A 27,627-nucleotide genomic window follows, 5' to 3' on the forward strand; every position below is an offset into this window, starting at 1 on the left:
GTTGAGCAGTAAAAGACTTGTTGGTTGGTTTCTCAGGCAGTTCGAGGCGAGCGGCGCGCTGTGTGTGAAATCGAGGGATCCGTCTTAGTTGAAATGAAGTGTCGTGAAGAGAAGAGGCGCAACAAGAAGAAGAGCCTCTTCGTCTGGTCACGAAACGAGTTTAAGAAGAGCAGTGTTGTTGTTCCTCCTCTTTAAAACAAACACCTTCATGGTTGTCACTCCCTCTTCCATGGACAGGTAGAGGAAGAGAAGAGGACAGACACCCCGGAAGGAGTCGTCATTAGTACAGGTTGCTTGTTTATCTCTAGTATAGGTGTATCTGCACAGTCTGCACTTTTTCTCCGTTTGTTACTCCCAAGCAAAGCAAAGCTTGAGAGCGAGCGCAAATGGACTTCTTCATGCAAGTAGACTATTCATAAAAATAACAGTTCTATTTATTAGGTAGACTTATTATTATTATTTATTTATTTTTACCTTCGTGGCGTATTAAAAAAAGAGGGACGGGAACAACCATGAAAGACCTGAGGAAGAAGAAGCTGTACGTGCTGATGGACGTGCTGTGCGTGCTCGTCGGTGAGTTGTGGACACTCTGTACACTGTGTCACTCTGTCTGTAGGTCGTTGCTTACCTTCATGGCAGCTCTACTATGGTTACCTTACTAGTGAGGGTGGGATTTCACAACAAACAGTGCATCCCGATCCACCCCATGCTTACCGTGGTGGTCAAACCGCGTGTGTGTGTGAAGTTTAATATCAACACATGATTGTGGCACCACGACACCCTTTTTGTGACACCACTAATTATTGTGTTTTTTATTGATTTCCTTTGAGGTGCTATATTTTACTTTAGCCAGCTGCTTTGTTGTCCAGAAGGACAGAAACTATCCATCTGTCTCCTTTTTTAAGAGGTGGGGTGGTGGCACCATTAAATACCATAAACATTGTAAATTACTTTATTTTCCAATTTGTTACCAACATGACATCATAGCGTAAACTAAAACTGTTTATTCTATTTAGCACATTATAGTGACAGTGGCATATTACTTTGAAGCCAGCCTGTCGTCCATTGATTGTGTTTTTACATGCATGCAAATAATAGGTAAAAATACAGTCCACGTTGACATGCTATTAGATTACACTACAGCATTATAAACTCTGCTATTATATACGCCCTTTTCTGTACAGTGCTGCTGACTGACTTTGCAGCATTTTACACAGTTTCAGGAAGCCGAATGTTTGTTTATGGAAATTTGATATGCATGTCTCGGTGTCCCCTTTTTTTTCTTCAATATTTTGTCTGCCAAGAATCCCTCAAAGAATGTTCTACTGTACTTCCACAGTTGCATGCTCAAGGTCCTATTTACTTACGGCAAACCGTTATTTTCATTTTAACTTAAATCAATATGTTATTCTATCGGGCTGCGACGGATCAGAAACACCCTACTGTAGCCTACTCTCTAGTCTAGGCTGTGTTTTAAATTGGAATGTGTAATGACTAGCTTAGGTTATGATGAAAGACATTTATCTAATAAATAATTCATACCCGAGTCCCGAGTTAATATTGTCAGGATCAAATCCTCTCCTTTTTGACTCGTCACACAATACATTTTAATATATACATCGCAGCCAACACAATCATAAGGTGCCACGTAAAAAGTAAACCTTAGATACTATAATTATTCTATTCTTCCCCCCCTCCATCACCCAGAATTCAATCGGCAGAATCTTCAGAGATATTTGTCAATTTGTCTGACATGAATGGTGGCTGTTTGCTTTCAGCTTGGTGTTCAAGACTGTATCTTTACTTTGTCTCCATATTTGATATTATCCTATAAAGTAAATTAAAGAAAGGCAAGGGAAGTATCTATTTATTTTGTTCACACAATACAGTAAAATTGGTAGTAAGTTTAGCAGATAGTAATATATGTACAGTATATCAGGAGCTGTGTGCATCTAGTTGCTGTGAAAGTAAAGTTTAATTCATGCTTGATAATGATGATGCTCGCTGAAATGGAACACAATTCCGAAATGAACGTTTTCGGCGAGTGATGCGAGAGAGACTCTTATTGCATAATGGACTTTAGCAGCAGGTTCACGATCCAGATGTTTGTGTTTGTGTTGTGTGGTGGCTGTTGGTGTTGAGTGAGAAGAGAGCTTGGCCACCTGGTGGGATCTGCTCCATGGCTACATAAACCAGTGAGGATGCATTTTGATTGATTGAAATTTTTATTAACAGTTTGCAGAATTACAGTACATTTCAAGCACAAGCTCAATACAATTACAACGACTGTTAACTGTGAGTGGACGACCCAATTAAGCATTACACTTGTTTACAAGAGGGTCCACCTTGTTCAAGTCATCAAAACATTTAGAGACATACAAATAGACACTTCTATATAGTCAAAGAACAGAACAGGAATTCCTCATAAAGGAGGTAAAAAGGGAAAAGAAGTGGGGGGTGGATTCAGATTTTACGGGGGCCAGTTTCGAATTGCAGCCGTCCGTAGGTGCCCTTTGAGAGCGGTTTTGAAGGAGTCGAGGGATTTGCATGTCTTAATGACTGTTGGTAGGGCGTTCCACATTTTGGTGGCATAGGAGCGAAAATAATTTAGTCCCTTGTTTGTGCCGAATCTGGGTTGTACATGGTTCGTTGCACTCCCTCTGGTGTTGTGGGTGTGGACTTCGTTAACACTAAGGAAGTATCTAGACAGGAACAGGAACAAGTTGCAGTCACAAGCTGATGTCATGTCGTTTACATTTAGGAACAGGCAGTTGAACACTGCATGTCCATCCATAGGCAGACCTCTACTAGTACTACCACACACACTCTGTTGCCTCATAGAAGTCTACAGTATATTAAGCTTTATATAACCTTGTTACTTTTACTAGTCTGGGATTTCGGGGCCATGCAGTAGTTAGATCACTGTGTCCCAAACAGGGACCCATTTATAAATGTTGCATATAGCGCCTTTATCCAAGGCGCTTTGCATAGATTGTGCATTACATTCACCCATTCACACACGGCAGAGGAAACCTTGCCAGGCACCAACCTGCATATCGGGAGCAATTAGGGGTTCAGTCAACTTCAGTGTCTTGTTCAAGGACACTATAGCCTCGGAAAACCAGACGTTTTTATTTCCAGGGAGACTCTGGAGGAGCCCGGGTTCGAACCAATTTGATGGGTCACGACTCGAGTAAAAATCCCATTTTCTTTTCCTACATATATTTAAAAATATATTTTCTACAAAAAAAAGTTAAAACTAACAAACAAGCAGTAAAAAAAGGCAATGAAAATAGCTACAAGCTGGCGCCACGTTGTGCGCTTGTTTAGAGCTGCTATTTTCACTAGTTTGGGTCCCGGGCAAATCTCTAATCTCTCTTTTGGGTCTCAACCTGAAATGTTCGGGAACCCCCACTGAGTTGGATATGTATGGGGCGGTCAGTCAGTCCAATCTTGACGGCCCAAGCCCACCCACTGACTCTCCTCTCCCTTTTGACTCCACCACTCCAGCCTCCCAAATAGTAAAATCAAGTGAACCCAATGAATGGCTTTCTCTTCAGTGATTTAATTATGTGTGGTTGCTTCAGCCATAATAATAACGTAGCATTAATGTATTGGTCTGACAACCTCTATTAAAGTGTGGTTTGGAGTTAGGATTCGCTGACCCTTGCTGTATTGTTTAGTCTACAGCTCAAACACCTGATTATTATTCAAAACACATTGACACACACACCTTGTGGCTTTTTAGGGTTTTTTTTGTATATGCACGCTGACAGCTCTATTGCGGGTTCTTAATTAAGAAATATAATACAGCGAGTGCAGTTGACCTATACAGGGCGTAGCGCGCTAATTTCTTTAACATGAGGTCGAGTCGATCTTGGATTTCTAATGACCCTACTTGTTGGGGAGCTGTGTGTGTGAAACCTGTGGAATTCATCACCGGGGGATACTATACCCGGGTCTTTCCCGAGCTCCTCAGATCTAGGTTTTTTTAGACTTTTGAGTTTGTGTGGTTCATAAAAGATATTTTCTTTCTTTTCTTTTCTTTCTTTCATGTATCCCTCCCTTCCTCCTCCTCATTCTCTGTCCATGTAAGCGTACACTCGGCACAAATAGATGGAGGGTGTTGGCCGCGTGCGCACCATGGGAAGGTCTGAGGTTAGGTTAACCTCTCCCTGTGTCTACATCTACAGCATACTGTATCTGAAGGTAGTACAGTGGAGGTAGGCTACAGACCAGGGCTGGAATGTACACTATGTACATTTACTTAAGTTCAAAGTACAGTACAATCTTGAGGTATTTGTACTTTACTCGAGTATTTACAATTTCCAAATGCTTTTACTTCTACTCCACTGCATCTCAGAGGCAGAGATTGTACTTTTACTCCACTACATTTATTTGAAAACTTTACACTACTTTACTACTAGTTACTTTGATTATTATTATTACAAAACATACATTAAACACTTCAGCCTTATAATATATATATTTCGGCCATTTGGCCGATCTACAAGCTCACAATGCGTCGCAAGCTTGTAGATCTGCTATTTTCAAAATATTTGTATATATACATTTGAAAACTTGAAATGGGACATTCTGCATACTTTTGGTACTTTAAGTACATTTTGATGCCAATACTTTTGTACTTTTTGTACATTTTTAATACATTTTGAATCCCGGACTTGTAATTTATAATTTCTACATTGCACTGCAATATTGATACATTTCCTTTTAAATAAAACAATTCAGTACTTTTCCCACCACTGCTACAGAGAAGTCAAAGGAGTAGGAGGACCTTTTTTTAACCGTATTGAATGTCACTCCAGGTGATGTGAAAACAAGTAACGAGCGCTGTAATGAGCGGTGGATTATCTCTGAGAATCCCAAGGAGAAAATATTGCGTGACAGCAGTAGTTGTTGTTGCTGCTGCTGTCAGTTTTTGCTCTGTGAATTATACTTTGCAACAAACCTGTTTAGTTAAAAGCTCTTCACAATTTGATGCACACACACACACACACACATACACACACACACACACGCATGCACGCACTCAACAAGAACACACACGTGTTAGCGGCGTGCATGCATACAGTGGCGGAACATAAAGAGAAGTATTAATATTTTCCACACCTCACGTGTTGTGGGACTCATCTGTGCATGAGGATGACGACAGACAGACCAGACAGCTGATAGTGAGGATAATGTTACTAAACGTTGGGTGAGTCATTCTGAAGTCAGCCGTGGCAGGGAACCAAGGTCAGCTATTATCAAATAGCCAAAGTTTAATTAGGGCTGAAGTGGTTCATGTATGTTTTGTAATGATAATCGAAATCAAGTTACTAGTAAGTCAAATGCATGTAATGGAGAAAAAGTACAATATTTGTCTGAGATGTATAGTGGAGTAGAGGTAAAAGTATTGAACACTGGAAGTATTCCAGGAAAGTACCTCAAAATTGTACCACGTAGCAGTGGTGGAAAACTTGAGTGCTCACATTACAGGACCCTGGCCACTGCTTAGGACTTTTAAGGGATTTTGGGGGGTACAACAAGTACAAACCCCTGGTCACCTTTCATGGGATGTCATAACGTAGTGTTGGTCGTTTCAATTGACTGCGTGTGGGTGTAAAGTTGGACAACATGCTACCCATCAAGCACTGGTTGAATCACAGAACACCAGGAGCTGTGATTTACTCTGTCATCCAACTTATAAAATATCGCAGCACATGATTTTGGTGGTGTTAACAATGCAATCCGACTCGCCGTTCCATGGTTTTTATCTTTTCACTCATGACTGCCACAAACAAAGTCAGTATTTGTTTCCCGAAAACTGATGTCGATAGATACCCTCCCACACTCTTTCAGCGTATCATCACCATGTTACTGCCTTGACCTTGTTGACGGCCCACAGATTCTAGTAACGCATGCTTCAGCGTCTCCGGGGAGCTGGAGCTCTCGTGTGTCTTGTGTTGGGAAGACGGATTGTTCCGGGTTCTCAGAGAGACGCATCGACTACACTGATGGGAATTGTTGCCCCCGAGAGAGAGCCCTGTCATGGAAACTGGAGCCCTTTTCAACAAGCACACTGTTCTAGCACGCTAACATATAGTCCTCGGGATAGGAGGATATTTTCCCCTATTAGGGCTATTATTACCAAACGTTAATGGGTTTCAGAGAACCTTGAAACCTGTGTAATTTGTTGCATATACAAGCAGGCTATTTTTTGCTCCTCCTACTATATACGTGTTTTCGTTGGGGCCTAAACCTGTGTGGCCCGCTTCTTTGATCTCCCCAAAACCAGACTGTTTGATTGCCCTCCCTCCCACATGCCCTCTTTACTTCTACCCTGCTTGGTGCTCAGAATGCGTACACGACGGCGGCGGCGGCGGGAGCGAGCGAGCCAGCCAGCGGGATTAAACATCAAGAATAGGGCAGCAAGGGCAGGATTTGGTGTGTGACTGAGTGGTGGTGGAGGTTGGGCGGTTCCTCGTGTGAATTAGAATTCCAGAGACCAACTAACGCTGACTGGAGGTTGTAGGCTCAGCACATACCTTCCACATGAGTCAGTCCGGCTTGTTCCAGGGGTGAGACAGACAGAGAAGGAATGAGAGAGAGGGTTTAGTTGTGTGTTTACAACACTTGATGCAATCTGTTAAATGTCAGTAGTGATGTCGCCGCCCTGCAGGCTTCCTCCCGCAATGCCAACATTAGAGAGACATGAGGATTAACCTAAGGGACGGAGTCAGGAGGATGGAGAGAGGGCTATTGTAGTCCTGCCTCATCCACACTGGGATAACAATGTAACTATTAGGGCTATTCATACTTCAGTTTTAGGTGATAAGGGTGACCACTGTGGTAAGCGACTCACCGCTCGCCCAAACGGCAAACGCATCTCTCTTGTTTTTACTAACCACTGTTTTGGTGGTCAGACTGGCGACTGGTCACCTTATCACCTAAACTGGAGTATCAATAGGATTTAACGAGGTGGCGAGGGAGGCTCCAATAAATAATGATGCTGAGACATATCAAGAATATAATATTATAATATTATATAATAAGTACCGGTAAGCAATTCGTGAGAATATTCTCCTCCGATGAAATAAAGTTGAGAATCAACACTCCCGCGCTCTATTTCAGTAAGTCTGTCACTTCTCACCTACATCTTGCAACACAAAAAATACACATTCCTACACGTTGCAACTTGCAGGACCAGACGACCACCTCCGAGAATATTATGCATGATGATATTCCCAGGGTGTATGATTTCTTAGAATTGTGAATTGTAGTGAAACTGTCTAGGTGGTTTCATGGGTTCTTTTAGGATACGGCACTATAGTCTGGAACTACAGTAGGCGAAGTAACCGCGAGACCATTAAAGATGTTCAGCCATGATCTAGATGAGCGAAAAACAAATTGTCAGAGAGGAAAGCTGAGAGACATGCTGCTGTAGGAAAAGAGGACGTGATGAGCTGAGGCTCAGCCCGACAGTGAGACTTTGGTCCAAATCAGTCCGTAATTGCACATCTGCCTGCTGCTAAATAAAGCAGTGTCTCCGACGGTGAGGCCTCTATATTTACAACAGCCAAAGAAGTGCGTGGGAGGACACTAGGACAGAAGAGGAAGTGCCAGAGAAGGAGTGAATGACTTTGTGCAAGAGATGAGGCTTGTTCCTTTCCCCAATCCCCGCTGAAGATACTCTTTTGGCAGGCGTTGTATAGACTAATTGATAGAGTATATGTATATATTATGTACCACGTTACACGTATGATACTATTCTGATGCTCACTGATTCTGTTCAGAATTCTGAAGGGGCTGGCAGACGCCCTAGCCTTTCTTAATTGTTATCATTTCAAAACATTTGCAAAAATAATTAAAAACTAATTTCATGAATTAAAGCAAATTCCATGAATTAGGGAGAAAAGAAAGTAGTGAAAATAGCAAATCTACAAAGTCCCGATGCGTCGCATCACGATGCATTGTGAGCTTGTAAATCGGCTATTTTTTCAGCTACCTTGGGTCCTCCTGGGGTCTCGAGTAAAAAAAGTTTTGGATGTGGATTTGTGGGCAGCTCACATAAGAGGCATTAAATGTCAGATGGGTGGGAAGCATCTGAAATACGGCCTTCTTTAATCTGAGACAGGAAATATGAGATCTGCATCCTGCAACTTCAAACAGGTTCTCCCATTAGGGGCTCCGTATAGGCAGGAGATCTGGAACTGGCGGTTGGAGATTTAGACTTCCTGGCAGCATTCCAAACAGGCAGTGTTTCCTTCTGCTCTACCAGAGGCAGGTGTCTATGAGACGGGTGGGCCCAGAAGAACCCCCTCTGCCCTCCCTTCCTGTGTAATACCTTGCTTTTTTTTTCTCCACAAGAGAGCTATTCTACACGAGGACGTGGGGTTTTTCAAGTAGTTCAAGGCAAAATAACTTGGCTCCGTCTTGAGGCCAAGAGGCAGGAGGGGTTCAGTTTGGGCTGCGGGATTGTCTCGCGGTATCCTGAAGACCGATTTTGTCTGTCCGTGGGTTCTATTTCTGTCTGCGAGGAGTACGTGCATGTGTCTGTCTTGTCTGTCTGTCTGTCTGTCTGTCTGTCTGTCTGTCTGTCTGTGTCTGTCTGTCTTTCAAGCGAGAGATGCTGGTTAGTCTCTCAGATATTCTTTTGCAGTGGTAAATTGTTTGGCTCACACACACAAACACACTCCGGGGCATACTATTCATTCTAGCCTAGGACAGCAACCCAGACTGTTTGGGTAACTTCATCTGAGTGAGGACCAATATTATTTTGATCCAAACTTGTTTGACATGGTCATTTCAAGTTTGTTTGTTGAATCAGTGCTTCATTATTAATGTACACGGTTCTCACAAGCTATGGAAAAGGGGTTATTTGAGTCCAGGTTCTGTGATTTAAGTAAACCAACAACGGGAAACCACCCAGCCTATACTCCAGAACGATGCAAGTTGGGATTGGGAATTCATGCCCTACCCGGTAACTGTAGGCACCCTGTTATGCCCATATTGGGGGTCCCCTCATGTCATAAGAGTATATGCCCACATATGGGTTTATCGGTTGGTTAGGCGGTTTTGGACACCGGCCGTCGTCCAGGACCCAAGTCTTAACCCATTCTGGACGGGAACCCCTTTTGGTGTTTTAACTATACTTTAGCTATTGAAAAATAGCAGATCTACAAGCTCATAGCGCGCCACCGAGTGGCGCGCTACGAGCTTGTAGGTCTACTATTTTTGAAAAATCGTAAAAATGCAGCACAAATCTTTGAATATATATATATTCTTTCAGAGCGAACGTTTTTCTTATTTCGACATCAGGCCTAGACTTTCCTCTGGTCCTTTTGCAGTTTGTATAGTCGATCGGTCAGGCGGTTCTGGAGATGCGCAGAAGGACAGGTACACTCATTCACACAGAGATCGAAGGATGGACTGTGTAGCAAACTGGCATAGCTCTCCGAGCACAACATTCTCATTTTGGTCTAATGGGAATATTGGCGTATTACGGTTTTTAATATGGATGAATGTAATTATGAATGCAGTCAGTCGTGTAATTAACTTCTGAAATGTCAACATTAAAAAATTAAGAATTAATTTGTATTCCTAATGTTTAAGATTATACAATTTTATAGGAAGAAATTCTCTCTAATTGTCATTGCACTGAGTCACTGTAATCTTCACTGTTTGATTTGCCTCAGTTTGTACAATATTGGAGTTAAATTAACAGCGCTGATTTTCGGTGTGGTTTGATAGGTCTTTGAAGCCCTATAGGTTGTTTCTAACCCTTCCACTGTGATTAATGGTCGAGCCCTGGCAAGTGTTAAATGCTTCATAAAATATTGGGAGTTACTCTACGCCGCGACTCCTATGTGGAATTAATTACGCTCCTGCCACTTTTATGGGGACTTTCAACACTTGCCATATTAAGCAAATAACCCTTTTCCTTGATTCTGAACAGACCAGCTCTGAAACTGAAAATAATTGCTATATTTCTACGTACGCCTCGTGCATTTGGCTAAACAAACCGGATATACATTGGAGGTACAAATAGGGGCTTAAACCATTTTGGGCGAGAACCCCTTTTGGTGTTAGCATTATGTTATGCTTTAGCTATTTTAGAAAAATCTTTAAAATGTGGCGCAAATCATTAAATATATATTTCAGAGCGAACATTTTTAACTAAAATATTTGCTTCTGGGGGGTCCCTGGAACTACATATTTTCAGATGGGGGTCCGTGGCCCAATAGAGAGAATTCTGGGGGTCCTTGACATGAAAAAGGTTAAGCACCACTGACATAGAAACATAGGTTTTAAGCCTTTTTTCTTTAAATTGACGTCAGGCCTAAATGGGTTAAACCAAAACCAAAACATTTCCAATGCGTTGCATTGTCAAAATTTTTACTAAATGTGAACATTCCGTTCCACACGCGGCTCGTGAGTGACGTAACACACATGTCGCCGTGTCCCTCCCTCTCCGTAATGACGGCAGTCAACACGGTAGCCCTTCGAGGACGAGGTTTGTTTTCATTTCAAATAATGTCCAGCTAATCGAAACTCCATGATCATGTTATGCTTTCGAATAGTGTTTCAGAGTGCTTGACAGCTTGTGTAACTTCCAATCACGTTTCCATATTGAAATAACGTTTTGAAGAGACTTGGGCTGGCAAAATGGCACTGGAAGAAGAACACGTTCACTGAAAGTTCATTTACTATATGTAGTCTTATCTGTCCTTTTTATACAGTATTGTTTTTCACTGAGATAAATATTGTGTTTATTTCACTGTGGTGGTCAGGTCAAGACATTTTTTAGAAACCAAGAAAGCACAGACGGGGAGTTGACAATATCGGTAATGGAACATCTGAGTTTATGTTGGAGTAGTGGCCGGCAATCGCAACAAATAAATCCAGATTCCAGAATGGACACCCTTGCATATCCGATGATGTCTCCGCTCTCCAGACTACAGCCTGGGGTTGCATGGGACAGGCAGGAGGCAGGACAATGGTTATTTTCTGACTGTGTCCTCCAGCTGGAGGCAGCCAGGATGCAGCCATCTACCTCAAGCCACCTCCTGTCCTGTCTCTTCTTACAGTCCCCATGGAGTCACTCTGGGACAGGATGTTAAGCTGAGCTGGAGAATCCCTCATATTGCCTTGTTGTGGTCCCATCGTGGACAGGATTCTGGTGGCACTCGGAGGGAAATGGAACACAAGGCTTTGTTCTTCCAGTTTTACCACCGGCTGCCTGTCGAGGCCAGTAGGCAGCTGTGTGTAAAAACAATGTTGGAGCAGCATGCGTCTTGTGTTTGGTTGGGCAGCCAGTGGGAACTTCTGCCTGTCCTGCCTTCGCTGTAACAGGTGGCATCCAGCTTCTGCTGTTCACACAGGGAGACCTAACATTAACATTAACATTTTTGTTAACATTAACACTAACTTTCGTCATATCTGTCGTCAAATAAATCAGAATTTTAAGCTATAACAAATGTCTTAAAATGTCTTTCATAATCCACATTGAATGGATTATGAAGGTACTTCTTCTATAATGTATGCGGGCTGCAAAGATTATATTAATTGAACAGTCTTGCGGTCGTATATTGGTCCCATGTTGTAGTTTTCTTTTCTCCCTCAACAATTCGTATTTAAATTTTCCAACTCTCCTAAATGAGGCAACAGGGGATTATTTAGGAGGTAAATGTACATGTTTGCGAATGTAGAAATACTTTGTTTAAGTGAAAGTAATAGTCTGTTACTCAAAATTAAATTGAGTAAATGTACAAAAGTACCAAAAGTAGAAAGTACTCATTATGCAGAATGTCCCATTTCAGGTTTTCAAATGTATACAAATCTTTTGAAAATAGCAGATCTACAAGCTTGTAGATATGATATAGGCCTGAATTGGGTAATGTATGTTTTGTAATGATAATGTAGTATAACGAACTAGTAACTGAAGTTTCCAAATAATTGTAGTGGAGCAAAAGTACAATATCTGTCTCGGAGATCTAGCGGAGTTGAAGTAAAAGTATAGAAATGGAATTAGAAATACTCCAGTATGGTAAAGTACCTCAAAATTGTACAGTACTTACGTAAGATGTACATTAGTTAGTTTCCACCACTGCTGTTCGGTAGCTGCCCACTGCTCCTAATGGGCAGGCTGGGTGAAGGCCAAATTATACTTGTCCACCAAATTACACATGTCCGCATAACCGCATCCGCATAGCTAGCAGCATCATGTCATATTGACTACAGCCTTGCTGTTGCTCTTGAATATGTGCGTGTCCGCGACACAAATTGTAGTATAATCACAACCACGTTGTCTCGTCCACTGTCTGCAGACCCTCACGGAACTATAATCAACTGGCCTTTAAATGTTTATTGCCTCCACCAGGCCGAGGGCATGGGGAGAGAGTATGTTTTGCACTCTGTCCGTTTGTGTGTGTGTGTGGGTCCGTGTGTCTGTCCGTCCGTCCGTCCGTCCGTCCGTCTTACTTCCTGGACTACATGTTGTCTCAGTAAGACAGCCCTCCCCTATCCACAAGGAGGGGCAGTGCACCAACGCATTATGGGAATTGTAGTCCAGGAAGGAAGTGAGCCCAGTGTCCATGACATCAGAGACACTGGGCTCACTGCTCAAATCAAAATGATCTAAAAACCACATATTACACACACAAAAATTATCTAAAAACCACATATTACACACTTAAGACCCCCAGGGAAGTGTTTTAAATCTTCTAAACGTCATTAACATATATTTTTTTAGCAAAAAGGGTGAAGTTTCCCTTAAGTAGAGGGAAGGGGGAAAAAACTGTACAAGACCTGTGCGGCTGGGGCTTGTAAGGAAAACAAGCGCTCCTTCCCTCGTTCAGCTACAGATACGCTGGATCACTGTAGAAGCAAATAACGCACCTGTGATTGATAAACCGACCTAAGAAGTACATTATAGTGTCTTGTTTTTTATCACGTCTACTAGATGGAAACCAGCCAATCGGAATCCAATTTTGGGGCGTTTTAGAAAAATAGATTATGAGTTGAGTCGAGTTGTGACTTCTCTGGAAGCTGTGTTGTTGCTGTCAGTGCTGCACAATGAATCGAAAAAAGTTTGCAATGTAGATTCAGACACACATGCGATCTCTTCTAAATGTGAGCAAGAATCGTGCAGCACTAGTTGTCCTGTCCAAAGTGGCCGGTCGAGCGCCACAGAAAAAAATAGGTGTAACACAGTGGCCTGTAGAATGATGTTACCATAGGTGCGCGTCGCTGTTTGATGATGTTGCGCAGAGTGGTCCTAATGGGCAAAAGGTGGCTGAAATGTGCCTGAATAATGCATTTTATATTGACTGTACAGTCCAATATGAGAAGACATTGAGGGCGGGATAATAATAATACTTATGATTCAGTCTGGGGCAAGTTGGGAGGCAAGTGGAGAGCTGGTAAGCTCGATCCTATAGCAACCAGACACCACGTTGACCCTATTCTGATTCTGGTAGTGGGGTTTACTCTTATGTTTTTTACTACGAGAGAGAGAATTTAAGAGAGGTTTAAGTCAAGCACTTTGATGCTGTCTGTTTAAAGCCACGCTAGTTGGCTCAAGGTACCACATTTTGAATGTAGTAAGGTTCAGCAACTACAGACAGGAAAAACTGAGAATCGTGTGAGAATCATGATCTCAATTCTTGCGGACTAGTCACCCAGCAACTCTATTTTAGGTTTTTCCCCCTTCCTTGTTTGCCTCCTCCTGTCCAACTCCTCCAAGGTTATGTTACTTGGAGGACTCGCCGTACAATGATATGTGTCTATCCTGTGTTGAATGCCATTGTTTATTCTCTTAACTAAACACAAAGCTGCTTCTTTCCTGTCCTTGGAGCGTTCCAGTGAGTCAATACAGCTCTTTGTCTGCATGGTCGTCTGTGAGGGAACATGTGCACAGTTGGCATGCCACTAAAAAACAATGCCAGTCGTCATCTGATGGCACCTTGGAAACATACGTCAGATAGCGGCTAGCCTCGCGTAGCCAGACAACTATTCCACAATCTCCGAATGCTATATAGAGTCTGGAAAACTACACCTCCTGAAATTTTGAGTAAGGAAGCTGCCATTTCCGTTCACGAAAATATATTTTAAAATATCTTTTACATTTTATTTTTTATTTTTCAGCTAAGCAACAAGCTTATATGCTTAGATGATTTCTATTTCTATTAGGATAAATGTGTGTGACTGTCTGTAAAGAGTCTCCACCTCCGCTTTTATCGCTTACTCATGATAGAGCTTCCGTTGCTCCAGACTGTATGACGGAAGCGTTTGGAAACAGTCTGGCAAAGCGAGACTAGATGACAGCAAAGACTCCATTTTGTGCATACATGAGGAGTGCATTTATTATGAGAAAGTTAATGTCACTTTCCCCATTCCCTTTAACAAAATAAAAATCACACTTGCGTGAAGTGAGGGACGCAGCGAGGGCAGTATTTATATCAGCCAGATGACGTTTTACGTTGTCATTTACAGCCCTAAACAAACATTAGAGAGTCTTACTCTTGGCTGGCAAACGAATTACATCATAACATTAAAGTCCATAGACTTGGCTACCACATGACGAAAGCCATGCATTGGAGGGGATAGCGCCCCTCAAAAAAAGATGTATCCCCCCCAGCCTGCAAAATTAGAGTTGTAGTCATGATCTGGTTTAACTTTATTTATTTATTTATTTTTGCTAAACTTATACCTCACATATAGTGCACAGCATTTCTATTCATGCTCGGGTTCAGCCAGGTTGAATCCAGGTGAAATTTAAAGATCTTTTGTTGATTCCATCTATAGAGCCACTTCATTCATAAAGGCTGAAAGCCACAGGATTCCAGAAGGGGTGTTTTCTAGACTTCTAGAATGTTCACCTCGACTGAATCCCGAAAGCCCGACATCTGCATGTATATTTATATTTAGTCTCGGCGTATGGAAGTGGACTCCTGGCCTCTCATCAATACGTGTCCCTGGACGTCCGCCCGGGATTATGTCAGCTGCAGACATTATGCTGGAAGAATGGGCTTCTGGGTGCCGCTGATTTACACAGAAACGTAATACTTTGGGGAGTGGGAGACTGCACGTTTCGAGTGTGCGCAGTGATTTTTTTTCACGACATGTTTTTCTTGCATTTAGTATATATGCAGCGGCCTCATCGGCATTTTTCATGCTGGCCCCAAGGCTGGCTGGCCGTCTGCCTGCCATGTGGTGCAGTCAGTACTATGTAGCTTTTTCGGGCGAGAGGAGGAATTCACCTCACGTAATTTGGTCGATATGCCCCGGAGCCGGGTCCCTCCCTTGCTCCAATCTATGGTTCTACATGCAAGTCTGCCCCAGGTTGTTGGTTAAGCCGTTCTGACTTGAGATCAGATTTAAAAAAATGTCTTCTACATCCTGACAGTTTTCATTCTGACCTGAGATCAGATTCTAAAAAATGTCTTCTACATCCTGACAGTTTTCTGAAAAATGTTTCTATGTCAGTCGTTCTTCGATTTTTCAAAAATAGCAGACCTACAAGCTCGTAGCACGCCACCCGGTGGCGCGCTATGAGCTTGTTGGGGGTACTTAGTTGTACCCCCAGAGGTACAACTACATGATAGTTTGTGGCATGTCATGTGGACGCTCTCAGTTTTTTAAATTAACATTGATTATCAATTGGAGTCCCACGGTGCTGTATAAATCTTCTCTTATGGGGGTCCTTCTCTTCTCTTCAAATGGGGGGGTCCGCAGGCTAATACGTGTCCATTTGGGGGTCCTTGACATGAAAAGGATAAAGTAAATCCATTCATCTACTATCGTCTGACCAAAAGTGGTGCGTGACACCAAAGGTGCTGACCTATTGAATCCTGTTCCTGTATTATTAGAATCATTACAGAGTGCAAAGCACATTGGGTCACTGATTGCGGTGTAACAACTCCCAACTTCCGAAAACAGTAGAACGGGCCAAACCATTTTGGGATTTAAACAGGGGTGGATCAAATATATGCTTCAAAATATATCTCGTTTATGAACGCAGGATTTCAAAAGTATTACTCCTAATATAACTTTGGAGCCAGGGGGGATACAGGGGGGGACCCCCCCAGCCAGGGGGGACCCCCTAACTCATCTGGGGGGGACCAATGTGACGCTGGCAGGGGATTCGTCCCCCGCGTCCCTGCGGTTATTGCGCCCCTGGGCAGGTCTACACACACAGGGTAACGTGTGTGTGTGTGTGTGTGTGTGTGTGTGTGTGTGTGTGTGTGTGTGTGTGTGTGTGTGTGTGTGTGTGTGTGTGTGTGTGTGTGTGTGTGTGTGTGTGTGTGTGTGTGTGTGTGTGTGTGTGTGTGTGTGTGTGTGTGTGTGTGTGTGTGTGTGTGTGTGTGTGTGTGTGTGTGTGTGTGTGTGTGTGTGTGTGTGTGTGTGTGTGTGTGTGTGTGTGTGTGTGTGTGTGTGTGTGTGTGTGTGTGTGTGTGTGCGTGCGTGCGTGCGTGCGTGCGTGCGTGTGCGCGTCCGTCCGTCCGTAGGTTTTTGGGATGAATGCCTCAGGATAACTCAAGGACATTTCTCTCCGTTCGTCCAGGAGTGTTGGCCAGCTATATTTGGGCTTGTGTTTGTGTGCACACAACCATGACCCAAATCCCTAAAGATTTATAGCCGCTGAAGGTGTTTGTGTGTGTGTTTGTGTTTTGTGCCAGCTTGCATGAGTAAAAATACTACTTCAACATTTGTTTTTGCAAACCCCTGCCAGGCGCGTGCGCACGTGTTTGCACTGCTTGTTTGGGTCCTCCGGGCTGTTCATCATTGTGCATATCAAAATATTAAGGTGGAAGAAAAATTATTTAGCTAAACCTTCTTGGAGAAACATTGAGACTTCCCAGATTAGGAGCTGATGTCATGTCTGAAACGCAGACTGGGGGGGAAAAAGAAAACAGACCCGTTATTTATGCATCGATTCCATTATTTTTGCGAAACAATGTTTTTTCAGTCCCGACTCCATTATCCACATAATTTAGCGAACACTAATCGTTCGTCTCAATCAAGCATCGGTGTATTAATAGTCGTATCGACTGGACAAGATCCTCCAGAAACTATTTCAGTTTTTTCCCCTGTAATATTTTGTTAATCTAAGCCAGTGGGTTTCAACCTTTTTCATTTCAAGGCCCATTATTAATTCAGCATTTGAGCCATGGACCACCATTTGATGAGATGTAGTCTCTCAGACCCAAAACTAAAGAATATTTTGTTATCATTGGATAATACTTTTTTCCACAATTCCACGCTGTATTGATGTTGGTACCATAGGAGAGACAGGCAAACGTTTATCAAAATAATAATTCTTCTACATTCTCTAATTGTGTAGACAACTTAAATCCATTTGGTTTCAATTTACCAAATCTAATAAAGGGGCCGATTTTGTTACCAACTCTCCATCATTTATCTGGTTGAATCATTTACCCCCTTGGAACCCCCTCAAAGACCACTGGGTTGAAACCCACTGCTGACTAATTAGCCCAATCAAGCCCCAATCTAACCAGGCTGTGCTTGTTGTTTTTTTTGCTTTGCTCTCACTGCAGCGGCACTGCCCTTCATCGTCATGAACATCATCTTCAGGCCGTACCAGAGAGGGGTGTACTGCGACGACGAGAGCATCATGTACCCCCTGAAGTCTGACACCATCACCCACGGCCTGCTGGCCGCCGTCACCATCTCCTGCACCGTGATCATTGTAAGTCGGCCGGTTGGGGGGTGGCAGTGTGGCTCAGGGGGTAGAGTTGCCGGTTGGTGAACCGGAAAGGTTCCACAGTTCGATCCCGGGCTCCTCCCAGAGTCGTTGTCGTAGTAGCCTCGGAAAACCCCAGACGTTTTTATTTCCAGGGAGGAAAAAAAAAAGTCTGGGACCGAGTCCACTTCAACTCGGCATACAGTAGCGCAAACGTCGATCACTCTCTGCTGATTTCTGATCGCCTGCACCTTTGTTAAATTGACGCACACTCACACATTCCTCTCTCTCTCTGTCGCTCAAATTAATTAGTCTCATGTCCAGCAGCTGCGCACAGTTTCTCCCGGCGGATCCTGCCGGGAGTTGCCTATGCCATAGAAAGCATAGGTGAGTTCCAGGCTAGTGTCGTAGTGTGTCCTTGAACCAGACTCTGAACCCCCTAACCCAGGGGTTTTCAACTGATTATGAAACAGGGACCACCACCACCTGACTGAGAATCAACCTGTTGGGGACCACTGTTGTGTTGGGAGGGGGGAAATTAACCTTCCATATTAAAATCATGTTGCTGTTCATTGTAACTTACTGTATGTATCTGAGCGAGCAGCACATGCAATTAATTATGGGTACATTTCCTTAGTCGCAATCCGGTACAGTTTTCCCATGAGATTCTCACTCCCTTTTCTGTGGAAGTTCTTGACGTCCGACTTCCCAGTAACTGACAACATCGATCGAGCGTCATCATCATGTCACCACAACTTGTGGTCAATACAATGAATTAAAATACAAATCTTCCCTTTCCTACATTACTAAATGCATGGTCAGGGACCACATGCAATACCTTCACGGACCGCCAGTGGTCCACGGACCACCTGTTGAAAACCCATGCCCTAACCTAACCAGTCCACTTTTCACAGTCAGTCAGTTTGCACTCTTCAGACACAGGCAGACGGGCAGATACAGAGATCTCCATGTGGGACACAGACAGGTAGTTAAAATGGGTGCTATGACAACGGGTATTATTAGGTTCCCAAGTTGCATCTTTCCCAAGTATACTGTAAGCCGGTGCAGCCGACAGGCAACGTACAGGTCTAGTGTGAAAAAATGACAATCGCAAGAGAAATCGAGGTTCACATTTGAGCAAGAATCGTGCAGCACTACACCCATTATTAGCTCACTGTACAGTTACAGTAGCTACTCTGCCTGGGGTCTCAACCAATATCATACAAAAACAACAAGCCCAAAATGACAGTCATATTTCACCACACACACACACACACACACACACACACACACACACACACACACACACACACACACTTCCAAACACTTGAGAACGATGCAACTTGGGAACCTAATTAATAATACCCAACTTGTCATAGCACCCATTTTAACTATCTGTCTGTGTCCCACGTGGAGATCTTTATCTGCCTGTCTGCCTGTGTCTGAAGAGTCCAAACTGACTGTGGAAAAGTGGAGTGGTTAAGTAATCAATTTGCAGATGTGGGGTTGCCATGGCAATCAATTGGCTGAGGCAGAGGCTGGAAATTGCACAGGTGGCTGGCTGGCTGCGGGGGTGTGGAAACACATGTGTCGAATTTGAAGTCGGCGGGGCAAACGGTTCTCGAGTTACGTGCATTACAACCGCACGCACACACTTGCACACTCGCACGCACGCATGCGCATTTATTAATTTGGGGACCCCCCCCCCCCCCCCAAATAATAGACCAGCATGCTTTCCAAGCAGCTGGTAAAAACATATTTCATATCAATACATACCATTCATACAACGCAACAGCACAACACAAAACATGTCATAACTTGTCTAATACGTTTGATACAATTTAATCTTCAACGTACATATTACAGTGGGATGTCGAGCTCGTATCCCCTTTATATCTCTTGTGTGAACAAAAACAATTTAAACCTTTTGTTCTCTTATGGGAGAAATATTCATCCTCACTGCTCTTTTGACATGTTTGGCATGCTTGTAAGCTATATTCTTTAATATTCTAAAATCAACTGCTAAAATGTTGTGGACTGGACTTTGTTTACTATATTAATATTACTGAAAGTTTAAAAAAAAAGGGTAACTTACTGTGTGTTGGGAGGGAATATTCCAGTGAAACACACACACACACAGGATATGAAACGGTTTAATGGTTTTAGCTTCAGGGATATTTAATCTTCTCAAAACTGCAATAGAAAACGTCTGAATAACACAATCTCTTGTCTTCTCCTTTTTCTCTCTCTTTTTATCCCCCCCCCCCCCAGGTCTCGTCCGGAGAGGCCTATTTGGTCTACAGCAAGAGGATCTACTCCAACTCCGACTTCAACCAGTACGTGGCCGCTCTCTACAAGGTCCTGGGCACCTTCCTGTTCGGGGCGGCCGTCAGCCAGTCGCTGACGGACCTCGCCAAGTTCACCATCGGCCGGCCGAGGCCCAACTTCATGGCCGTCTGCGCCCCCAAGGTCGTCTGCAAGGGCTACGCGCTGGAGATCAACTGCACTGGCAGGCCTCGAGACGTCACGGAGTCCAGGTGGGGAAAGGCTAGAGCAGTATTTTCCTTTTTATAGTTCATTGTCTGTGCAAACTGCTCTACACTACTAGGGGCGGGAAACCCTTTTGGTGTTTTAAACATTATGTTATAATTTAGCTATCGAAAAATAGCAGATCTACAAGCTCGTAGCGCGCCACTCGGTGGCGCGCTACGAGCTTGTAGGTCTGCTATTTTTGAAAAATCATGAACATGTGGTGCAAAGCTTTGAATATATACTCTTTCAGAGAGAACGTTTTTAACTCAAATCTTTGCTTCTGGGAGGTGGTCCCTGAAACAACACATGTTCAGATGGGGGTCAGCGGCCAATTTCATATATTTGTGGGGGTCCTAGACATGAAATATTGAGAACCACTGATATAGAAACATGAGGTTTTTCAGAAAAAAAGACATTTAAAAAAAGACATTTTTAAAATGTCAGCGTCAGGCCTAAATGGGTTAAAACACAAGGGGGACATTGATTTGAGGGACGCCATAATTTGACTTAATGTTAACAATGTCATTCTGGTGGCGTGTTTGAGCTGCGGTGGGGTCACTCACGACGTCTCTTTGTATTGTTGTTGTTCTCCAGGTTATCCTTCTATTCCGGTCACTCTTCGTTTGGAATGTACTGCATGCTCTTCCTAGCGGTAAGTAGAACAAAAAGCCTTCTATATCCGCCGAGCGGTACTCCCATGTGGACACATTTCATATCATATGAATCGGTCTCATGAGAGCCCCCGGACGGAATCACGATCTGATGTCATGTTTCTGTTTTTAGATCGGTACTGAAGTGACTGATTGTGTCGTGTTGTGTTGTGTTGTGTTGTGCTGGGTGTATTTCCTAGAGACAGTGCCTGTGGATATATAGGGAAGAATGTAGACACTCAGACAAATGAGCTGAAAGGGACACGCTGCAGTTTCTCAGAGCTGACGATGAAGGCGACACCAGGACGGTTCTCTGACCCCCCTCTGTCTGTCCAGTTCACTGCCCTCGGCGGCCTTGGGTCTGTCTGTGTGTGAAGGGCCAGGGCGCTGCCTAGCTGCTAGACGTCGGTGTGCTTCGAGGGGGCCAAGCAAAGCAATCTGTCATCCTCTCTTGAACCTTGTTTGGCAACAGCAGTTGAAATAAGAGACTGAAATGTCACTACTACTACTAGCTAGAATCGGTAGTATTTTGGTTATTGGCTCCAAGCTAAACGGAGCTAAGCTTTGCAGATGTCCAGCTTATATACTGTCTAGTGTATTAAGCGTACAAGCGCCCTGCAGTGTTCGGCGCTGAGTCTGAGTGGCTGGATGGCAGGGGGGCTCTGCCGTAGTGCCAACATCCACCACGCCGCCTCTGACAAACCGGCTTGTACCGGAACCCCAGGAATCTGTGTTGCCTTTTGCCAGTTTCTTATTTTTCCTCTTCTTCCTCCTCCTTTAAAAAGGAGTTTCAGTTCGTAGTAGGGGATATTTAAAATTATATTCATTTTTTCCAGTTAGTCACACATTTTACCGCTCACCTACTATATAAGTCAACTGGTTTTCTTTGACCTTAGGCGAGGTGGCAGTGCATGCAAGTTATTGCCTCTTATTTTATTACTGGACGGAGCCCGGCCTGATAATGTATGCCATATAGTTTACCGAGAAAACATTGAAAGTGCCAAGGTCCAAGAAATGTTTAAAGCTGCATTACCTCACCCCCTTTCGTCAGCAACTTCGACAAGCCTTTGAGAACATTTGACAAATGCCAACCAATGCAAACAGATGGCTCGCGCCAGTCATAATAGCGTCTCTTCTCCGAATCATGTTGTTACCTTGTTTGGTCAGATGACATTTCAGAAGAACCACGTATGACGGCTTTGTGAAATAACGGAAAGGAATGCTCAAATAAATAAACATGCTCTTTCTCACGGTGCCCTTGACTCCCCCCCCCCCCCCCTCTCTCTCTCTCTCTCTCTCTCTCCCATGCAGCTGTATGTCCAGGCGAGGCTGGTGGCCAAGTGGGCCCGGCTCCTCCGGCCCACCATCCAGTTCTTCCTGGTGGCCTTCGCGGTGTACGTGGGCTACACCCGGGTCTCCGATTACAAGCACCACTGGAGCGACGTGCTGGTGGGCCTGCTGCAGGGAGCGCTCATCGCCGTGCTCAACGTGAGTGGCTGCTCCTTCTGCACGGCTAGTGCTCTTCCAATCACTGTTGATTTCCTCCACTTGTCTTAAAACCCTCTGCTCTGAAAATAATATATATATTCATATGCGCCACGTTTTCACGATTTTTCAAAAATCACCTCCCCTCTCTCTCCCTCTCTCTCTCTCTCTCATTAGCAGGCAACAGTGCAGCACTGTCTCTCTCTCTCTGTTTCTGGCACAACAGCGCCCCTACTGATACTCAGATAATACTGGTGCTCATTAACGTCACATAGGCGGACACAGGGACACGGACATTGCTGTTCCTTGGAGTGGTTGCACCACTCAAAAATAGCTGATCGGCTAAAACCGGCGTAAAACCGAAATTGTATTTTCCGTATTTTAAGAATATTTCAAAAAGCTTATTCTGCATTTACAAGTTAAACGCTGGGGATGCTGTGGGCATGTTCTTTCCTCCGCGTCATCAGCGCCCATACACCCAACAAAAGGGCCTTTCTGTGTGGCGTTTGCATGTTCTCCTTGTGTCCCCATAGGGTAGGTACCCTCACAAATAACACGCAGTAATCCTGCTGGTCTCTATATACTACCTACTCCTGGTCAAGGACTATTAAATAAGGACGGGAAGCGAAGACCGTACGGTGGACTCCATGGTGCTCCCTGGAAGGAAAGAAACATATGCAGTTGAGACCAAGGGAGCTGAACGTGGAAGCGTTGGCTGCATATAGCCCATTGCATTGTTTCTTTCCTTCCAGGGAGCAACATGGAGGTCCACCAACATGGTCTTTGCTTCCAGTCCTCTTTTAATAGTCCTTGCTCCTGGTCAGCCCGGGGCGCCTGATGGAGGGGAAAGGAACTGGTTGGAATACCGTGTTCCTTCCACGCGCTACGTCCTACCAGGGAAACTCCCCGCTGTCGGGTGATAAGAAACGGCCTGCTCACTCGTGGCATTGAAGGAAGCATGAGCTCAGTTCGGAGCTCTCCCCAGGTAGACAGAAGGAGAGTAGCAGGTGAAAACAATTAGGTTACAAATATCGTGGGACAAACATTTAAAGAGAAAAATGTAAAGTAATTTTCTTGCTCACTGTGAGATTCCTCCACCAGGCAGGTCGCCGGGCAACAGTTGTTTGGCCCTCCTGAAGCGCGTCGTCCAGCTGGCTGTTTTATTGTTTGACCAACTTCCCTGTTCTGATTGAAGTGCTGTCAGAATGTCTTGTGGAATTCCGGGCTGGTGTATAATGTGCAATGTGTGCGCCTTTGTGTGTGTGCGTGCGCATGTGTGATTCATATTGGAAAGTGAGACTGGGCATTCGGAACTGCTGTGTGCAATTTGAGACCCTCCTGGTGCACAATATTTTACGGTTTCTAGAGGCCGAACGGGCCTTGTGTCTCCCTGTGTGTTCCCCTCAGACGTATGTGTATGTGTGTGTGTGTGTGTGTGTGTGTGTGACACTGTGAGTGTGCACGCACGTGTGTGAGTGTGCACGTACACATGTGTGCGTGCATGGAGCAGCTGGTGCAATGAACAGGTCCCTTCCAGACATGTGCAATCACACTTTCCACCCCAGCCCTCTCGCATGCTTTACATCCCCTTACGTCCTTCGCGTACACTTCTCCCTGGGAAAGATTAGTCTCCAGCTGAACAGCACCACCAAAACCCTCTCCTCTTCTCTCTCCCATCCGCAGGTTCACTTTGTGTCCGACTTCTTCAAGAAGCGCCCGCCGCGCTGCACCAACACCAGCCCGGAGACGGAGGAGAGCGACGAGCCGGAGAGGAAGCCCAGCCTGCAGATCGCCGACGCCGAGCAGAACAACCATTACAACTACCACCATCACAACACGGGGCCCGTGTGAACCCGGGGGGCCTGCTAACGCTACGCTAACGCTGCATGCAGGGTTGGGTCCTTGTTGGGGCTGCACGCTGCTATAGCTACCCCAACAAGCACATGTACTGTACGAGGGCCCGACCAAGAGGGCTGCGATCTTCGTTTTGTTTGTCCTAGACTTATGTAGCTCTTGTATGAGAGAGTCGACCCGTGACCTTCAGTTTTAGCTGTCTGTGTTTTCCACAGCGTGCCGACGACTCGCAATCTTCACGCGAGACGACCCCCGTTCTATAGTGCCTCCAATATGGATTCTTCATTCCGCAGCGTACAATATGTAGCCGTTTGACCCCCCGGGGGGGGGTCAACCTAATAGCCTCAGTCAGTCGACAGCTTTTACAGCCTCGCAGCAGCAAGCTCCAGATGTGTCAACCACTTATACACTGCACCTATACCCTCCCCCCCCCCCTTCAAACCACTGGATTGACTGAGGGGACCGTGCCCTGTTCCCGGGCGCCCGAGCTCCCTCTCAAAAAGATGACCTCCTCTCCTCCCATTGGTAGAGAGGAGCTTAATGATTTTTAAGCGTCGTTGCTGATGCCGAAGTGTACAGTATATTATCCTTATTATGTGAGTTTCCGTTTTTTAATGGCCTTTTTTGTGCTGGCAGTGATGAAGGCACTATGATACGGACAGAAAGACGATAAGAGGGTTCAATATTGTCGAAAGTATAATCATGGCTATGTTGATCCCATTTTAGAGCACCTTAACCTGGCCACATGCTAGAAGACTCAAATAATCTTAACAGGCTGTGGTCGCTGACCTTCCTCCAACAATAGATAGACGCCTTCAAGTTTCCACTCACGTTCTGAGTTGATGAAAGGATCACACAGATCTGTCTTTTAAGTCTTAACAAATACCGCCAATAACAGCCGACATGCAGCCAATAGTGAAGAGTGAAGTAGCAACAGCCAACAGTAATCATATGGTCATCAAATGAGATGCAGTATCTAATTTGCAGACATTTTAGACAACTTGTTACCTGACTTGTTACCTGACCATAGTTCATCAGAGGGATACGATGTATATTAACCCATTTTGACCTGAGATCAGATTCTCAACAGTTTTCTGAAAAGGCTATGTTTCTATGTCAGTCGTCCGCCGAGTGGCGCGCTATTTTTCAACCGCTAAAGCATAACATAATGCTAACACCAAAAGGAGTTCCCGCCCCAAAATGGGTTGACAAGTCATTTTAATGCCAGCGTACGCTATACTAGCCGTCATTTTGAGATGCGTTTGTGTCAACCGAATATTCCAATCATCGTGTCGCCGCTCACCTCGTTCTACGAGGCGTCCCCCGAGATCTGCCCACATTAGTGTCAAAATGTGGCCACTAATGGGAGCAGCTCTGACTAGTCTGCTAGCAGACGCCGCCGGAGGGATTGAGTCGTAAACGTGTTCACACCGCCAGATCATCAGGTCTGACCTCTTAATGCCCATAACGGTGCCAATAGATCTCCAGACCGGGACAGATTCACTTTTAGAATGGTTTTCTTTTAGTCACTAGCATGTGGGCCAGCGTTACTTATTTTCCTAAAAGTAATCTGAGCGATATTGATTGAATCGTTTTGTGAAATGGACTGCAGAGTGGTAGTATACATTGACGTGGATAGCTTGTCTTAGATTTTTTTTTGAACAGTGACATACCACTACTAGAGTGTAAAGAAATCACTGCCCTTTAAAAGACCATGGACATTTTCCTTTAATCCTTACCCTTTCTTTCGATCTTTTTGCTTAATTTTAAATTAGTTCTTGTTACATTGTGTTCTGTTGTTATTATTATAGAAGGAGAGAACGAGAGGGCCATTTTGATAATGGCGTTAATTTATTTGAAATACGAGACGTGTTTTATTTACTCGTGGAAGGATTCTCCATGCCGGCGCTGTTTTAGGTTTTGTGCAATCACCCTCCTTGCTTGCCACTACGAGCCACTAATACCATATCTGTCTGCTAATACCGTGAGATGCGTTTCATGTTCAATTAAGTCTATAATATGTACACATATATATTATATACTGTATATGCATGTATGTTTTTGGCTCTACGTGTAGGGTATGTTTTCATTTCCCATGTACAGAGCAATCTGGCCCCGCAACTAAACCTAAACCTAAGCCTTCTCAGACTATAGTGCCCTTTTGGAGTTGCCACACAAACGGATCCAATTCCAGGTCTTAAACATGAACCAGATGCCTTGGCAGGGGCTTTTTAAGGACTGCTGTAACGATAAAAGGCTCTGTGCCAAACGCCAACCTCTGTGCTGTAAGCTGGTAACACTGCCCCCTTTCCCCACTTCAAAAAGATCTCACTGTGTTCGTTCCCCGTTCCCACCGTGCTATGTGCGTGGATGGGGGGATAATTTGCTAATAAGGGCTCCTGTGCAGTTGTTGTACAGCCCGCGGTAGGACTGATGACGTTTCAGACAGACCCGATTAAAAGAAAAAAATTGGGGAAAACCCAACAACAAGAGAGTGAGAGGGATGGATGGATGGATTCTCACCTGGTAGTGATTGTGCGGGCTCCGGGGATGACCTGGGACTGTGGAACGCCACGATGGCACCAGAGAGGTGGAGACTGGAGAGCTAGGGGCCCCTTGTGGTGAGCCATGGTCCCATGAGACATCTTTTAAGGACTTGCCTTTGAATTCCAGAGAATGAGAGCCACCTGGAACGGATTTCAGTGAAGTGTTGTCGTGCAAGCTGCCCCCCCTATCCTCTCTCACCTGTGTATTTCCTACACGACCACCACCCACCCACCCACCCACCCACCCATCCATCCACCCATCCATCCAGCACAGCCCGGGTTACACAGTAGCCTGGAAACCAGACAAATCTACCACAGGACAAGAAAAATAAATCCCTGGGCTAGATTGATCTGTCACTCCTCAGTTTGAATTACATTTTTGCTCAACCCCAGAGTTGTGTGTGACCGATCAGAGCCCACTGTTCAAAGTGAGGAGACTTTCTTTTTTTGCGGTGACGTTGGAATCTGTTTGTAACCAGCCACTTGGAAATTAATCTTCCACAGCCAAGTTCCAGACTAATATCTAATGCAGTGAGTCAGTGACATTAGTCTGGTCATGCTAGGCCAACGTTGCACTGCACAAAAGTGGATGGTGATGTAAAAACGTCATGGTTCTTTGATTTTGCCCCAGCTTCTCTCCTTTCTCTGGTCGACGTGGCTCTGTCTTTTTACATTTTCCTCTCTGTGTTTCGGTGCCTTCGACAAGGTCTTCTGGCCATTCTTCTGTGTGTCAAATATAAATGATGTGTTTACTTTTGTACATTGACTCCTCTGTAGATTGTCTGTGTGTAAAACATAGAATTTTAAATAAAGAAAACCCATCTACAGTGTCGGTATGTGATATTTTATTGGA

General features: G+C 44.4%; 1 protein-coding gene across 1 annotated transcript; it reads left to right on the forward strand.

The window, feature by feature from the left end:
* plpp2b (phospholipid phosphatase 2b) lies at positions 1–27,627 on the forward strand. Its single transcript, XM_083767553.1, has 7 exons — positions 1–289; positions 497–573; positions 17,562–17,713; positions 19,979–20,244; positions 20,834–20,891; positions 22,201–22,377; positions 24,058–27,627. The coding sequence occupies exons 2-7, from the start codon at positions 513–515 to the stop codon at positions 24,223–24,225; spliced, it is 882 nt and encodes a 293-aa protein (XP_083623679.1). The 5' UTR covers positions 1–289; positions 497–512; the 3' UTR covers positions 24,226–27,627.

Source organism: Protomyctophum parallelum (assembly GCF_964188405.1).
Source record: "Protomyctophum parallelum genome assembly, chromosome: 6".
Lineage (NCBI taxonomy): Eukaryota > Metazoa > Chordata > Actinopteri > Myctophiformes > Myctophidae > Protomyctophum > Protomyctophum parallelum.

Bases quoted from the DNA above. Each gene is read 5' to 3' on its own strand.
- plpp2b (XM_083767553.1), top strand. From the start codon at position 513: ATGAAAGACCTGAGGAAGAAGAAGCTGTACGTGCTGATGGACGTGCTG. The intron at 17,714-19,978 runs GTAAGTCGGCCG...CCCCCCCCCCAG, and splicing joins TCTCCTGCACCGTGATCATT to GTCTCGTCCGGAGAGGCCTA. The intron at 22,378-24,057 runs GTGAGTGGCTGC...TCCCATCCGCAG, and splicing joins CGCTCATCGCCGTGCTCAAC to GTTCACTTTGTGTCCGACTT.